The 17,731-nt window shown below is 36.9% G+C and overlaps 1 protein-coding gene across 1 annotated transcript in view; it reads left to right on the top strand.

The window, feature by feature from the left end:
* Positions 1-17,731, top strand: part of SETD3 (SET domain containing 3, actin N3(tau)-histidine methyltransferase) — a 62,279-nt gene that overhangs the window by 24,830 nt on the left and 19,718 nt on the right. Inside the window, exons 3-6 of the mRNA XM_014872002.2 lie at positions 1,169-1,261; positions 4,281-4,429; positions 5,546-5,618; positions 6,123-6,379. Of these exons, the coding sequence (XP_014727488.1) occupies positions 1,169-1,261; positions 4,281-4,429; positions 5,546-5,618; positions 6,123-6,379 (572 nt within the window). The remainder of the gene's footprint in view (positions 1-1,168; positions 1,262-4,280; positions 4,430-5,545; positions 5,619-6,122; positions 6,380-17,731) is intronic.

Raw genomic sequence — 17,731 nt, 5'->3', positions numbered from 1 at the left:
AGGTCAACTGCACAGATATTTTTGTTGCTTAGATAAATTTTCTGCTGTTGTTGCTGTTTGGAAGCTTTTCATGGTGCGTAGATCTCCTGTATAGACCAAAGATTGTTTCACTTGTTGTGGAACTTGGAACTCGTCCATTATTTCTAGTAAATATGAAAAGAAGAGCATAATTTCATACAATGATGCTAAAATACTATTGACTCTACTGTCATTAATAACTGTGCTGTGATACAGTTCTTTTTGAAACACAAGTCCAGATTTTCATATTCTGGATGCATCTAAATGTTGCCCTAGAAAAATTAAAATTTTTGTTAGCATTGCTCTTGAAGAGGAGACAAGGAGTTGGCAAAGCAGTTTGATGCTTATGCTACAATTGGCCTCTGCTTTGCTACTAAAAATAAAATGTAGATCTAATTTGCTAAGCAAAGGCAAGTATCAGCTGTTCTTTTTGTCAAGCTTCCATATTTTTTTCAATGCTAAGATTTTTCAAATCAGTTGAGCAAGGTAATCTTCAGCTGTCCACTTGGATTTACGTGGCTTAAGTCAAGAAATCCACACACTGACATTTAGAATATTGACAGAGACACTGTGGATGTAATCTAAAGCTAAGGCATGGCTTTGTGGTTTTTTGCTCATCCCTCCTGTACTTGTGCATCTATGAAAACAGTATTGACTAGGCAGGTGAAATGTATATACCAGCAAATTTCTCAATTAATTAAGGTATGCTCTGTACTATTATCATCTGCTTTCATTACAGCAAGAGTGATGGCAAGCAGGCTAATGTAAACAGAGTGCTCTGCTTGAATTATTGTAAACAGACACTTTTATTGTTGTTTGTCTTATATGGGATATTATTTACTTAATGGCCTTGTTGTTTACCTTTTTTCTTCCAAGCTTTTTTGACATTTGCCGTTTCTTACATCTGAAAGAATATTAAAGATAAGTTATACTGTGAAGATTTCAAAAGTAAATTAATTACCTGTCATATAATGGGATGTTTATAACAGTGGAGATTTTAATTTGCCATGTAAACATATTTGAAGGACAAATAGTACTGGAGTTCTGATAAGTTACTGTGAAATCATAATTCTGAAGTTAAAATATATATGTGTGTGTGCATATATATGTATATTATGTACTTCATTAAAGAAAACATTTTTATTTCCAGAGTGCAGCAGTCCTCCCCCAGGTCCTGGTAAGGAATGGGAAGAATATGTACAGATCCGTTCGCTCGTGGAGAAAATCCGCAAAAAGCAAAAAGGTAAATGTGAAACACTTGCAAGTGTTTCTGAAATGTTCAGGTAGGCTTCAGCACTGGCATTAACCATTTTAATACTCAGAATTCTGAATGATTATCACAGACAGAGGATCCTGTGAGAATTGTCTGATGAGTAAAAAAAGAAACTTGAAATTGTTTTCTCATCACAATTGGAAGGACTAGAAATAAAAATCCTCAGAGAATAATAGGCCGGGTTGGTTCCTGATTGCATGGTCTGCTGCTCTGCCTCTATAAATATGAGCATTCTGAATTCAAATTTGTAACTGTTTTCATCAAGACTTTATTGAATGTTGAAACAGTTTCAGCAATGCAACATCAGAACATCAAGTAATGACAAAAATATGTAAATGCACAAGATAAATACATCAGCTAATAAGTCTATCTGCTCTAAATGAAGCACATAATCAAAATAAAGAAATTATTATTATGTCATAGTAAATGAGAAATTTTATTGCCAGTTTTCCAAAGTGTAAGGTTTATTTTTCATACTAGACCAGTTTTCTTCTATTATGGTCTGTCACATCTTGCTGTTGATGGCACTTTTTTAATATTAATTTTATATTTGGAGGCATGCTCTAAAAGTGCTTTTCATATAATTTTTAGTAAAATTAACCTCTTTTATGACTGATATATTTTAATGCTTGAAAAATAACTTTTTGAACTTAAAATGAGTAGATTTGGGCTGGACATACCTGGAAAAGTCCTAAACAATTCTTTCTTTGGTATTTATACAGTAACAGCAAAAAAGCCAGATTACATATAAATGGAGCTCGACTAGTTCATGGTGTTCCTTAATAACACAAATACTTCAGAGACTTGACATTTCCCTTTCATACCTGTTTTTAATATATTTTGACTGATGCATAAAAGTCTTACTCCATGAAAAGACTTAACAAACCTCTGAACATCAGTTTTTGGCAGAGGGTGTACAGAAGAGTAAATGATGCTGTTTGAATGACTGCATTCTGTACTGATGCAAACATGAACGTGGTTTATTTTTAACTGTGCCATAACTTCTATAAACTTATCATACATGTCCATGTTTTTATGATGTGATATATGTGTAAAAGTAAGTCATAATTCAGGTTAATAAGAGCAGAGTTAGAATAGGGGTTGGCCTCTTTGCTGTATCTTTCTTTGCACCAGAAAGATTAAACTATCCATGGGAAAGATGCAGCTGGCAGAGATGGTAGAATTAGTGTAAGAGTATCATGTTAACAGAGCATATTTTTTTCTTTGGGAGTTAAAACCCTGCTAACCACACTGCTGTTGACATGCAATTGTCTTTCCATGTAACATTTTTTCATACATAATGAGTAGCAGTGGTATGGCATCTTTCAAGACTATTTTTAGCAGAACACATTAGTTAATACTGCACAGTTTGCTAACTTAATAAAGGCTTTAGCCAGTTAGCAGAAGAAGTTCTTATTGGGAGCTCTGAGATGTACAACTTAATATATATTGCCAAGACTATTATACTTTGTGCTTTTCTAGACTAGAACATGGGGTTGTAGAATGTGAACAATAATCTTTGGTATAGAAAACTCCTAATTTGAAAACTGAGTATTTTTAATTTCTAAAATTTTCCTTCTTTGTTTCATTAGCAAAATCTTAAGTAAAACTACTTTTCAATTTAGATTTTCATCAGTACAGCTGTATTTTGTTCCATATAGAAACAATTTATGGTGCTTATAATTTAAAGGAGCTGGTCTTCTCTTTAATTTGGAAAAATTTGGGAAGTATTGGTCACATTGTATATAAGGAAGAGAAGTACAATTTCAGAGATGCTTAAAGAATGGTCCCAAGTACAAGCTGGATATTAAAAGTTTCCAGTAGTCTTATATAGTAGCAAAAGTTGGAAATCAAAAGAGCAAAGTCTTGGACAGTATAAACACCTACCAAGTGTGTAGAAACTGTGCAGCTAGTTTTACCAGGTTTGTGAGGTCATTATATTCCAAAAAGTATTTTGTAAATACTTAATAAATTTTTATACTGCATCATCAAAGATGAAAGTTTGAAATTATACTTGCACTTTTAAGTTAACTACAGATTTGATTGGTTATGGGCCTTGAAATGTAAAATTTGGAGGCAGGAAGGGGGTGTTTTAAATACACTAATGCTACTTTCCTAAAATAATTTTAATCTCAAAATGTATTTTGTTCCCTGTGCTTAGCCAAAATATCTTTGGATGTAAAGTATCTTGCTGATGACATTTTGTCACTCATAAAATGGCCTAAGCATTTTGGGGGCCATTGGACACTTTTAATGTCATCTGACTCTAGAGTTTGGGTTGAAGAGAACACACAGAGGCAAAGAGGTACAAAAGGAGATGGCTGAGTATAGCCAGGAGCTATTAAAGAGAGATTCAAATGAATTCACAGTCAAGAGGAAAGCTGAGGAAATGAATTAAGCTTGTGATTTCACTGGTGGACCACATGCAGTTGGAGAAGGAAAGTGTAAAAATTTGGATGAAGTCTGTGATGTCAGGAGGATGATCCCTAGATATTTTAGTAGATCCATATGCTACAGGAAAAGGTTAACTGCCTTGTATATGAAAGAAGGATCTAAAAATCTGCTTATCATCTGTTGCAGTGCTGAATTAATGAAATTACAACTTACCTCTCAAATTCTTCTTTGTCTGTATCAACATGTCGTGGTGATTGCGTTTATCATTGATATTAAGATTAGAAATATTTTGGCTTTTATTAAAGGGAAAGAAGAGGAGAGTTTCATATTTCTTTATTGCTCGGTTTGGGCAGTTGCATTTTTAAGATGACTGGTAAGCCAATTTGGCACAATATCGAATTTGATGAAAATTGGGTATGACATTTATATAGTATTGACTAACACTTAACAGAGACCAGTTCTGACTCAGCTACTTCAAAGTAGCACTGCTGTGCTATAGCAGATAGCTTTTTACATGGGCTTCTATATTGAGCTTTTTTTATCTTTCTGGATCCTCTTATTTCTGCATTTGTTTTTTAATAACTTGTGTGTATAGGTTTGTCTGTTGTCTTTGATGGAAAAAGAGATGACTATTTCCCTGAATTGCTAAAGTGGGCAACTGAAAATGGAGCATCCACAGAGGGTTTTGAAATAGCTAACTTTCAAGAGGAGGGATTTGGTTTGAAAGCAACAAGAGAGATAAAGGTGAGCCTGTGAACATTTGACTTAGATTAGAAAATCATGTTTGAAATATATCTGCAGAGATCTGAAATGCTCACCCTTTTCCCCCTTTTAACTGCTTATGCTATTCTGAAACATTACCAACTCTGTGTTCTTGAGAATAACATTATTGATAAAATTGAGTATTATTTTTGATGACTACTGATAGTACTGTGAATTTTTAATAAATCTTTTTTTTTCCTCTGTGTTGCCTATACTCCTTACTAATCACTAGAGTACTCTACCACACTGATATATCCCTTTATTCCATGTTTTCTAACTATTTGGTCTCTTCTCTTCTTTAATGCTCCTTTTTGAGAACTGATAAAGTTTTTGCCTGAAAAAGAGGTTTTTGCAATACCTATTTAGTCTCTTCTCTTCTTCATTCATGTCCCTTCTTTTAAAGAATTGGTCTTTTTGTCTCAGAAAAAGGTGTTTGCAATACCCATTTTCCAGTGAAAATGAAAAAAATCCCCTAATTATGATAATTGTAAAGGATTTTTTTAATCATCAGATAAGGACTATAGACACACACAGAGTTAGCTAACTGTTAAAAGGTAAGCATTTAAAAATGTGTCTTTCTATTCCCATTTTGTAGGTGGGAAAGCTTTGAAGACCAATCAGCCATTGTAAAAAGACTATTAGAAAACGAGCATAGTACAATTATTTAAGAGCTTCATTAGCACACAGTTAATACATTGATGGAAATCCTGAACAGTTCTTCTAGAATAAAAGGAGCCAATATGAAAAAACTCTACTGTGAGAAAATGCAATCATGCAATTATTAGCAATATAATGTATCTGGTAGCTTTAAGGTTGTGTTGTACATATTAGCAGTTCCAAAATGGAAGGGCTTTATTTTTTATTTGAGTGTCTGCATTTAAAACTTTGTGTAATGCAGATTGAAACATTTGGTTACCACAATATGAAACACAAGTTGTTTGTTGAATTTGCAGTGGAAGAGAAGGAAGAATTTTGATTCAGAATAATTTTGATTTAAAAAAATAATGCAAACAACTTGTAATTTAAAGCTGATGTATATTTGAGACACTTGGCATATCATGTAAGTGACCCTTTTTTGCATTTCTTTTCTTTCTGTAGGCTGAAGAATTGTTTCTGTGGGTTCCCAGAAAACTGTTGATGACGGTTGAGTCAGCTAAAAATTCAGTCTTGGGTAAGAGCTCAAGGAAGTTCTTAAGAAAGAAATTAATATTTATGGGATCTTTCAGTGGGAGACTTTCTTTTTTTAGCTGATCTTCTTTATTACAAGGCTTGCTTATCATGCCAGCCATCAGGTTTGGAATACTTAGAAACTTGAAGTGGCAGTGGAAAGAATTTAATTTCCCGGTTAGTTTCTGGCAGAGTGCACTGGATATCTTCCACAAGTGTGTGTTATTTTGAACACGTATCATGTAGCTTGTGTAATACTTGGAGATAAAATGTTCTGAGATATTGAGAATATTGTTCTAGTTTTGTCATGCAATTGCACACGAGACATTTGCTGTGTCAAAAAACTTGCAGTTTTAGTAGGCAGCTAAATATTTTAGAAACCTGAAAAGCTTTTGTTTTTTTTATTAAGTGCTTACCTCTTATTTAACCATGTTAATTTAAAATAAATCTAGGATGTTCTTTTCCATGGAGAATCAATTTAGTTCTTCACCTTTCTTGGTTAATTCAGGATCTCTGTATTCTCAAGATCGAATTCTTCAAGCCATGGGCAATATAACATTGGCATTCCATCTCCTTTGTGAGCGAGCCAACCCCAACTCTTTCTGGCTGCCCTACATCCAGACTCTCCCCAGTGAATATGATACTCCTCTCTATTTTGAAGAAGATGAAGTACAGTATCTGCAATCAACTCAGGCCATACATGATGTTTTTAGCCAATATAAAAATACAGCTCGACAGTATGCCTACTTCTACAAAATTATTCAGGTAAGAATCTTCAATATAGTATATACATGTTGTTCTCATGATCGTTATTGTGGATAGTGTGAAAACAATGATGCTGAATAGTAATACAAGTATATTGCCCTTAAAAGTCTGAATCATTAGAGCAATGTCCTGATGTTTTTTTGAATTGCTATTAAAATTTTGCAGTTCATAGGCTTATGGATATATGAAAATGTATGTATTTGGTTGAGAGAAATGATTACTGCCCTTTGTTTAGAAATGGGTGAGGCTTTGGCTAGAATACTGTACATTTTTGGGCTCACCAGTGCAAAAGACACGTTGACAAACTGGAAACTTGTTGACAAATTGGAATGAGACCATAGGAGGGCTATTAAGATGTAATTTGCTTCAGCCCTTTATCCATATGGGAGGCTAAGGGAGCTGGATTTGTTTGTTCTGGGGAAAAGGAGATAAGGATTGATCCAATCACTGCTTTAATCTTGCCAGTCTCTAGAAGTCTGTGGGTTGGAAGCTTTTATACGTGATCTGCAGAGATCTACAATCTATGCCTCTATGATTCCTTGAAAAATATGTAGTTTGCACTTAACGAAGTAAAATTATAATTGTTAATTGACAGAATAAAACCACTGCATATGTTGTATTTCCAATGAACATGGATTAACTGTTGTTTTCTCTTCTATTTAGCATAATTATTGTGATTGCTTTCAAATACAAAGATAAACCCATCTGGTAACGTTTAGGGTATGGAGAGGCTTGAGATGGGTGAACTTTTCATTGTATTCTGAAGTAATGATTTAAACCTAGTTTCTAATAGAACTCTGTTATTCTCACTGATATCTAGATATAATGTTGTAATGAATGTTGATGTGTTATTCTCAAGGTAGTGCTCAAGGTCCAAACATGCAAAGCTTTTTGTGGCACAATCTGTTTAAAAATGTATGGCTCTATGTACTGAGTATCCCCAAATGTGTGATCTAGAGAAATTTTGTTTGGCCATGGGAGAGGTCAGAAGACATAAGGCAATTCTACTCTCCTTTAGTGTTACCAGAACTCCAAAGCTTTTCTATCAACTGTTCTAATTCAACAAAAGTTAAATTATTTTGTGTAATTGTTAGGTGTTTCAAGAACTGAATATGTTTCAAACACAAATTCCATTTACGGAGTTTAAGGAGCAGAGGGATACATTTTGAAAATTGAAGTAATTGAAAATGATGGGTGGAAGCCAAATCAAATGCACAAAGAATAAGCTAGAAACAGTGGCTTTGATATCAGAAGGGAACTGAATTCTTCCTTCCAGGTGTCACAATTCAGGAAATGATAGTTCAGCCAACTCTTTTTTCTTTCTGTGTCATATCCTAGACTGCCAATCCACACGTGGCCTTGCAGCGTTCACTCAGTTTCTCAGAATATGCTGCCTGATCAAACAGAGCTTCTAAATGTTGTGCCTTAGAAATTTTGTTTCACCCTAAAAAAGTCTGTTGTTTTTAACAAGTTATTAGCAGAATATTGGGGAACATTATCCAATTCTTCTAGCTGCTATTCTTGCTCTTGCAGTTCTTTTCAGAACTGAATCATCTGAATTAGTGGAACTGTCACTATGACCAGTCCTATCATTTTCACTGACTAATCCTGCACTAGTACTATTATGTGAGAGGTTATGTGACTGCAATATTAATTAAAAAAAAAAACTCTTAAATGCAGAATGATCAGAAAACTAGATCAATTTTTTTCTTGTTCTCCTGATAAATGCTTTAATTGCTTGTCTTGTGTTCTTGTTATATATCTTGTTCTATAACAGTTGTTTCACGTTGTTGAACCATGAGCATGAAGGTAGATCAGGTAGGATTCATTTGCTTTATTTACTTTCCTCTGTAGAATGAGAGGTAATAAATATTAGTTAAATTTTAAGTGGGTTCTGGTTGTTTGGTGCCTTACTTCAGCACTGCCATGTAACCACAATTTCAGCTGAATGTTTCTTTACTACTATTCAGCAAATACTACTATTCACATTAGAAAGTCAAATTCAGTTGGCGCCAGGAATGTCAATTGTATGTATTGGGTAGCTATTATTAATGTTTTTGATGAAAACTTATGGAAAAGTTTAAAATTTTAATTTCTATTTCTGCTCTCAAAAATAAGAGGATGTAATTTATGAAATGGTGGAGGAAAAAAGTTCATAGAGAAAAAATAGAAGTCTCTTTCTTCCCTAAAACAAAGTACCATTTTTCCTTATTCATAAAAGCTGAAATTAATTTTAGTATCAGCTTGCATGTACTCATATGATTTTGTGAACAAAATTGACCCACAAAATACTAATACTAAGGGTAATTTATGAGCAGATGGAAAAGGGAAGAAGCAGCAAAAGAGATATTTGTCATAAAAATGAAAAAAACAAAGCAAACCCACTTATCTATGTAAGGCAGTGTACTCTACAAGCTTGATGAAATTAAATTTTTTTAGATTTTTGTATACCATCATTTCATTTGGTACTACTACTGCTTTAGTAAAAGTGTTTTAATGAAAGCTGTCTGGTGTGACCAGGATTTTCATATTGCTTTCAGTACACAGACTAATATTTTTTAAAGTATAAATACAGTTTTTGTAATACAAAAATCTTAAAATTGTGTTTACTTTATTGATAGTTGTTTTACTGCAGGAACTAATTCTAGTAGCATCTGGAAATAAAAGATGGGGGGGTTTTGCCATTTGAAGATACTAAAAAAGGGACTACTTTGTGCGGGCAAAATATTTTAATTGCAACATTTTTAGTCTAGAAAACATTTCTAATGGTGGGGGGAATAAACAGGTTAATGGGTCCTGTCTTCAAATGTTTCTTTTTCTTTCCAAGTAGGATTGCTAGACTGCTTTTAAAATAATTTGGCTTCTGATATGTGCAGTTTCAAACATGGTTTGAGAAGTGCTGCTTTGTTTTATTTTCTTAGCTTCTCCATAAGGGTGACTGCTGCAGTTCTGACTCTTTCTCCAAGTGCTTAGCCTGGCTACACATGAAGAATGGGCAGATTTATGAATTTCACAGCTGTTGCAAGCTAAACTGTAGTCTGGTTCGATAAGCAGAAACAGGTGGGATGTTGAGCAGACAAAAATAAACTCCTGAACATGTTAGCCGGGCTCTGTAAACCACACTGACACCTCTCTAAACATATGTAATTTGATAACTAAAAAATAGTTAAAAGTTGTTGCAGATGTACTTTAACCGTACATTTGGCCTCTGCATGGTATCAAAATACAGGGAGGGAATGGTGAAAAGACTACTTTCATTGCTGCAGACTTGTAGTTTGCAAGATTTTTTATATACTTTGTTCCAAAGAGAAATTCTGTAAGCTGCAGGGTTTTCTCAGGGGAAGAGAAAAGAAGGTATGTCTGTGACTTCCTTAACATTTATAAGCACTGCTTGCCTGCAGAAGGGTGAACAAAGCCCAAATATGGCTTAATGTTAAAAATTTTTTGTCCACTGAAATGTGGTATAATAGACACAAGAGGGAGCCATGTAGTTTACAGACCATCACAATGAGATAATATTCCTAAAGAAAATACAGCCAAGTTTGAAGCTTGTAAAAAGAATATGCAGTGGACTTTGTGTTTGATTTTCAGGTGCATCTCTATCCCTGTTTGTAGTCAGCTGCAGAGAAGTTTTTGTAAATCAAAACAAGTTATGAAGACAAGGAATGCACTTAGAGAAGGTGGAAGTGTCCAAGCAATTTACATTTTGAACATGACAGGTTTGAAGCAGTGTTGTATCTTTTCCCCAGCTTTTAGTAAAGGCTGTTACTACCTGCCTAAATAAAAGACAATTTTAGAACTTTAGTTGACTTTTGAAAACTTTGAAGTGGTAAGTCCAAAACTAACAGAGCCCATTAGCTAACCATAGCTTTTGCAATGCATTCAGTGGCACTCTGAGTAAGTAGTACCTGTATGTAGCTGCCTCTCATTTGCTGGAAAAAACACCAGTTTTGTGAGACTGTCCAGGATGGCAGTTTGGCATTGATTTACACAGTGTTTTCAGCGTGTAGTCTTTGGACCACTGAGGGACCACACTTTTTTCTGAAGAGCACTAGCAAGTTATTTGTCTGGAAAAAAAAACCAAACAAATAAAAAAACTGAACCTCAACCAATATGGTTTGACATTGTAGTGGGCCTCTGCTGTAAGGTTGCCTGATCAGGAGGAAGGAAGAAGTGAATAAGGCCTTCTACAGATAGCTAAAAATAGCCTCACATTTGCAAGGTCTGGTCCTCATGGGAGACTTCACTCCAGTGTCTGTTAAAGTAACAACACAGAAAGGCATAAGCAGTGAAGGAGGTTTGTGGAGAGCATCCTCACTCAAGCAATGGAGGGGCCAATGAGGAGAGGTGCTACTTGCATTCATGGACCTCATACTTACAAACAAGGAAGGGTTTATTGGAGTTGCAAAGGTTGAAGACAGCCTTAGCTGTAGGGACCTTGAGGTGGTGGATTTCAGGATCCTGAGAGGAGGAAGCAGAGCAAACAGCAAGGTCACAGTATTGGACTTCAGGAGAGCAATATTGGCTACTTCATGAATCTGCTTGGAAAAGTCCTATGGGATAAGGCTTTGGAGCGAAGAAGGATCCAAGAAAGAAAACATGGTTGATATTGATAGATCACCTCCTCTTAAGTTCGGGAACAGTTCATCCCAAAAGCAGGAATTCAGGCAAAAGTGCCAGTAGGCCTTCATGGATCAACAAGGAACTCCTGGCAAAAACTCAGACGTTAAAAGGAAGCGTAGAGAAGGTGAAAGCAGAGACAGATAACCTGGAAGGAATATGGAGACCATATGTCCAATCATCCAGGGATGTGGTTAGGAAAGCTAAAGCCCAGTAGTAATTGCATCTTTCAAGGGATATCAAAGGTGATCAAAAGGGTTCTTTGTGTACATAGATGACCAAAGGAGGACCAGGGGAATTGTGGACCTGCTGCTGGATGGAGTGGGGGAACATGTAAAAATCTGGGGCACCAAATGCCTTCCTTTACTGGTAAGACTGACCTTTAGGAGTCCCAAGTACCAAGGTGCCATCCAGAGGTGCCTGGACAAGTTTGAGAAGTGGGCTCTTGGGAACCTCATGAGGTTCAACAGGGAAAAGTGCAAGGTGCTGCACCTGTGTTGGGGCAACCCCTGCTATCAATACAGCTGTGGGTTGAAGGGATTGAGAACAGCCCTGCAGAGATGGACTTGGGGAGTGCTAGGAGCCAGCAATGTGTGCTTGCAGCTCAGAAAGCCAGTTTTACCCTGGGCTGCATCAAAAGCAGTGTGGCCAGCAGGTTGAGAGAGGGGATTCAATCCCTCTGCTCTGGTGAGACCCCACCTGGAGTACTACACCCAGCTCTGGGGTCCCCAGCACAGGAAGGACATGGAGAGATTCCAGAGGATGACCACAGAAATAATCAGAGGGCTGAAGCACCTCTCCTGTGAGGAAATGCTGAGAGAGCTGGCCTTGTTCATCCTGGGGAAGACTCCAGGGAGATGTTAAAGCAGCCTTTCCCTAGTTAAAAGGGGGTGAGAAAGACAGGAACCAGCTTTTTAACAGGGCTTGTTGCCAGAGGAGCAGGGGTAATGGTTTTAAACTAAGAGAGGGTTGATTTCGACTAGATCTAAGGAAGGCATTTTTTTACAATAAGAGTGGTGAAACACTGGCAAGTTTACCGGAGAGGTTGTAGGTGCCCTATTCCTGGAAATATTCCGGGTCAGGTTGGATGGGGCTCTGAGCAACCATGATCTAGTTGAAGATGTTCCTGTTCATCACAGTGAGGGGTTGGACTCGATGATCCTTAAAGGTCCTTTCCAATGCAAACTTGATGACTCTCAGTGATCTTTGAGTGATCATGATTACTGGGAGACGTTCCTGAGGCCTGGAAGAAGGCAAATGTCACTCCTATCCTCAGGATAGAAAGATGATCCAGGAACTATACAAGCCTGTCAGCCTCACTTCGGTTTCTGGTAAGGTGCCATCCAGTGGGACTTTTGACAGGCTGGAGAAATGGACTGCCAATTGATGTTTAGCAAGAAGTGCAAAGTCCTGCACTTGGAGTGAAATAGTCCCATTATTATTTTGGGGGACAAGCCGAGCATGAGCCAGCAGTGTGTCCTTTCAGGAAAAAAAGGCTAATGGCATCCTGGCTGCATTAAGATTGTTGGCAGCATGTTGAGAGAGGTGATCCTTCTTTTCTACTCAGCCACATCCAGAGTACTGCATCCAGTGCTAAGCTCCCCAGTGCAAGAGGGATCAGTTTAATTGTATAACTCTAACTGAATGGAGAAAGTCACCTATTTAAGTAACATTTTAGCAAGTAAACTTATTTTCTTTGACTCAGTTTTATGTTTCTTTGCAAAGTTAATGAGCAAATACTTGCTAGTGCTTTATTTTCCTTCTGTCAAGCTACTCTTACTCAAGAAGGCAGAAGCTGCCCCATGAGTCTCACTCTTTTTAATATATTTTTTTAAATAGAATCTCTTTGGTAGAAGTTATTAATAATTTTTAGGTATTATCTGTATTGCTTCCAGCATTTCACAGGAACACTGTCAAACAGTTTTCTGACTAGGGTATATTGACATCTGGATACTGTTTGTGAAAGTGTTGTTCTAGTCCCATTGTGAATACAAGCTTTGCAGTAGTCTATCCAAAGATGTTTTGATCTGTTTGTGTACAGTACTGGACAGAGAAATTAATTTCCTGGAGGCTGTAATCCCTTTTGATCAGATACTAAATTTCATATATTATTCATATAAAGTTTGACTAATTGATTTAATGTGAATGAAATTCTAAAATCCAGTCATTAGCTGTTGGGAACTGGAATATCATTTTAGTTAGGATGTTTAATACATCAAGTTCTAGATTTCAAAATAATGTTATAGCATCTTTAAAATCTGATATCTGTGACTCTGGTATGTGTGACTCTTCAATATTGTGTATATTAGGTGAGATTTCACATCTCTAGCATAATTTTTACACCAATTTTTGAAGCTGTGGTGATGATTTCAGTATGACTTACGCAGCTCTTACATTATTTTTCTGTGTTGTTTTTAATCTATCCTATTCCAATAAGCATATGATTTTCCAGGTCAGTGCGAAGTAGAACATCTGGTGTCTTTCTGTACTTGGCTTGAAGACACCACCATTTAACTTTTGTGTGCTAAATGATATTTGAGTTGAATGCAGACAAGTATACTGTCTTTTAAAACACCCTATCGAAGTAATCAGAAGGTATTTATTATTTTTAAGTTGATGTAATAGAGAGTATTTTAATGCTTCCAAAGAGTTCAACCAATATACAGTCAAAGCAAATGTATTTGAAACAGAATTCAGTTTTGTTTCTTTACCAGGTAGGTCTTTAGGATTCTCAGTTTTCCTCCCTGCTTGATTTATGCTCATTGGCATACCAGTCAAATATCTTTTTTTCAGAAATTATGTCAGCAACACTGTGAAAAATGGGTGGAAGAAAGATGGCACAGTTGTAAACCCTGTAAAATCTTTTCCTTTTGTTTACTTGTCTACTATGAATGTCACCTTAAGGAGAGATTTAAAATTACATTGAGTGGGCAGTTGCAAAGGTAAAAATAGTGTTGCTATCTAATTTGCTTTGTCTGGATTTCAATGCCCAAGTTGTTCTTCTTGATCAATAATAAATAATAGGCAGTTAATAATGAAATATATTTATGATTTTCTGTGTTTTTCTTCTCTGTGAAGGCCACAATATTGTATTAATCTGTTTTGCTGGCAGCAGATTGAAGATTGACAGTATGCGTGTACTGTACTACTTAATGTATCTTCTGTAAGGTGGTTTAGACTTGGCAAAGATGTGTCAAATTCCTGATTTTTGTGTGACTTCTGGTATATCCCACCCTTGCCTATGATGGCAGTAACAGCAGATCCTGGGGCTTCATTGGGCCGTTCCTGTGGCTGCCCCTCTCCACGGCAGAAGCAGCTGCAGGCTTTGCTGGGTTCTGTCTGTCCGAGTCAGGCAGATGAAGAGCTCGAGTCCTTGCGTGGGTGGAAGGTTCTGCTGCCTTCTTCCCCCCGTTCCTTCCTTGCCTTCCACAGGAACACGGCGACAGCTCTGGGCTTTGAGCCAGCCGGACACAGGAGGAGGTGTTTGGCTGTTCAGGCAGCGTTTGCTCCTTAAACAGCTGTTCCCTATCTCCTCCAAGGAAAAGGTGGCAGGCCATATGGAGGCATCCTGTGGTCCAGATTCAGATGATGGGCACCAGTTGGACCATCCTGGCCTAGATGGAAATAGAGGCATGTCCTGCTTGGTGTCTGCTATTTCTTACAGTCAAAATAATTCAAAGTTGGAGGGACAGACATGATAAAACATGTCTTCCATTTTGAATATAGATGTTATATTTCATCATACAGACATTGTTAAGATCTCCTAATCAGCAGGTTTTAATTTATTTTATATTCTGAATGGGTTCTGCTATAGTGGCCTAAAAGCCTGCTTTCCTCTAGAGAAGCAGAGACGTACTTCAAAGCGTATGTGGCAGCGCTAAACAAAATTTGTTTCTGCATAGTTTAAACCACATTTGGGAGGAATAATACATTCTCTTGTTAGTAGTATGGGCTTTTAAGGCATTTTTTTGAAGATGGGGTTGTCAACCACTCTCCTGGTTGAGAATGCAGATAAGCATCTCTTTTTACAGCCAATAGAGTGGAGACAGTTTTTTGTTTGCTTTTCTGTTAGTAGCCTTTTTTTTAACTGAGTTGCACTTTGTGGGACATTTGAGGCTATCCCCAAGGATACTGTCTGTGTCTTTTGTGGAAGTGAGTGCCTCAGCAGACATCAGGAGATCATGATGCACTTACAAGTATACTTTCTCATATAAAGTTTGTACTTATTGTGCAGATTTAATATTTTTTCCTGATATAACAGCAGTTACAAATGTTCCATAAATTTAAAATATTATAATAAGCTGATGTTTCTTAGAGTGGAATACTCAAAGGATGTATTCTTTAAGCACTGCAAAATTATGCAGGGTACTTATCTTTGTTAAAATTAGTAATTTAACTAAATTACAAAGTGGATTATCCTCTTCAGTCAGACTCAATGCTAATACTCTACACAGTAGGACATTGATATGTTGCTAAGTAAACCAAAGTTTATTTTCTTGTACTATTATTTGAATGCAGGTTGAAGAGGGAATGGTATGTTTGGATGTGTGTGCCATTGTAGCCCCAGTACTTCTAGTTCCAGGACTTAGCATGGCCTGTGGAAACTTGGTTATGAGGTGATTGTGATCCAATCTTCCACCTAAGTGACTCCTGGTAGGATTTATTGGGGAAACTTGAGTACTGGATTCACAGGTAGCAAAACTTTGGCTATATTGCATAATGTTAATGCTTGTTAGCAAACTCTTTAGTTGAGTGATTGTGGATTGGAAATACCATTTCTGTCCTTTCAAAGCAGTTCACTTCAGGGTTTCCATTACAGCATTTTATTTGTGGCTTGTGATTCACCTAATAGTGGAGTTCACTAATAGTAGAGTTGTGGGATGAATTTGTGTGTGAATATAGTGGCTGTGTGTTGCACTAAACAGAATTATAAAGTATTCAGAACTGGAAGGGACCCACAAGGGTGATCAAAGCCCAGCTCCTGAAATTAACAAGGTAAAATGTTTCCTGAGATGAAAAATGCTCAAGGTAAACTTTGTACCTGAGGAAGAGCCTATAGAGTAAATGATGTGTCATGGTATGCAAACATAAACTCTTGCAAGGAAGCTGGGTTTTGTAGCTTACTGTACTGTGTGAATGAAACACTGCAGAATGAACCTATAAATCTAAGGCTCAACATGAACAGTAAACTCATATTTTGCAAGGAGATTTACCACAAGAGATAATGGAGTTCATGTGTCCTTCTGCTGTATGAACTGCTTCGGGAAGGACTCAGGAGGCTGTCTCATTGCAAAACACATCTGATCTCAGCCCAACTTCTCCCACTTCAACCCTTGAGGGGGTTGCACTCAGCTCTAAGTGATTTGTGAAAGGACAAAAAAAGGTATAGAAAACTTGGTCACTTATTTAAATGCTGTATATGAGCATCTTCTGTTTTGGGAAAGATTACTATTTCAGGATTGTGTATGTATACATACATACAGAATAAGTAGTGTTCTGAAATGGAGTAATCAAAAAGTGAATGTTAAGGAATCCATGGCTGTCTATGCCTCTATTTAGAAAAGGTGATGGCACAGGATTGGAGGTGGGGTACTTGGTTGCAGTCCGTTCAGAGTTGTTTCTGTGTACTCTGTCTACCAAACAGTAATGTCCACGTTGCATATGAAGTGGTTTGTCGGTCCTTCAGACCCTTGAGTTAATAGTTAATGGTTTGAGTTATCTGTTGTGCCACTGCTGTCTCATTAACAAAGAACAATTTTTGCAGGTAGAAGGTACAGAAAAAGGGACTGCGCAGTTAAATTCCATTGCACCAGAAGGAGTCATTCCACTTTGCTTCCGCTGCATGAATCCCCTAATAGTCTGGAACAGTGCTTTCTTGTGAATATTGGCAGAAAGTAAATAAAAATTACTGACATAAAGAATTAAGCGAGAATATTATTTAGATTTTATAAGTTTCAATCCTATGACACCTTTTTTTTTTTAATTTTTAATTTTTTTAAATATTAAGATTCATGCTATTAGGTTTTCCAAAGTAGAATTATCTTTTTTGTATAACGGCTCAAGCTTGTGAACATTATTCCTAGTACTTCATGAATTGGGCTGTTTGAAAATTCCAGAGCATGCCTCTGAAGTTATAAACTGTTGTTACAAAGTAAAATAATCTTTGGCTTTTTCTCCTGTCCTGTACAGTGAACTGGCTTCCCTCATTAGGTTAGGCAGCATATGTCCAATGGAAAAAGTGAATTCTTGGTTCCCTGTAGATCACTAGGATCCTCCATTCTGAATTCTTTATTTTACTTAGCTTTAGGGCAGTTAAAGCCTCAGCAGCTCCACAGAGAGGAGTTTCTCTTCAAGGCTGCTGCTTCAAAGGATTTCCAGAGCTGGGAAAGGGACAGTAACCAGCAAATGCTGACAGATCTTCCTGCTTCTGGCCCTGAATGTGTGTGTGTTTGTGTTTTTGTACACCTACACATTGGCCTGAAACCATCAAGTAGCATCCACTAAGGCTCATAACGAAGTCTCCCCATGTTAATGAGTACAGTGGAAAGAGGGAAGAATCTGCAAAGAAGAGGAAAAAATTGTTTGGTCAAAAGCAACTAACCCTTGGGGTTTATGTTCAAAGGAATGAAAGTTAACAAGGTGGAAGCTTAAAGTGGTTTTGGCTTTAACTGTTTCAAGCACCCTTAGTGTTTTGGGGGCTGTGAAGGGAGTGCAGTGGTGGCCTCAGTCTAC

This window comes from Sturnus vulgaris, chromosome 6 (assembly GCF_052056855.1).
Source record: "Sturnus vulgaris isolate bStuVul1 chromosome 6, bStuVul1.hap1, whole genome shotgun sequence".
NCBI classification, from domain to species: Eukaryota; Metazoa; Chordata; class Aves; order Passeriformes; family Sturnidae; genus Sturnus; species Sturnus vulgaris.
The sequence above is the reverse complement of the archived record's forward strand: the minus strand, read 5'-3'. Positions and strand labels throughout refer to the sequence as shown.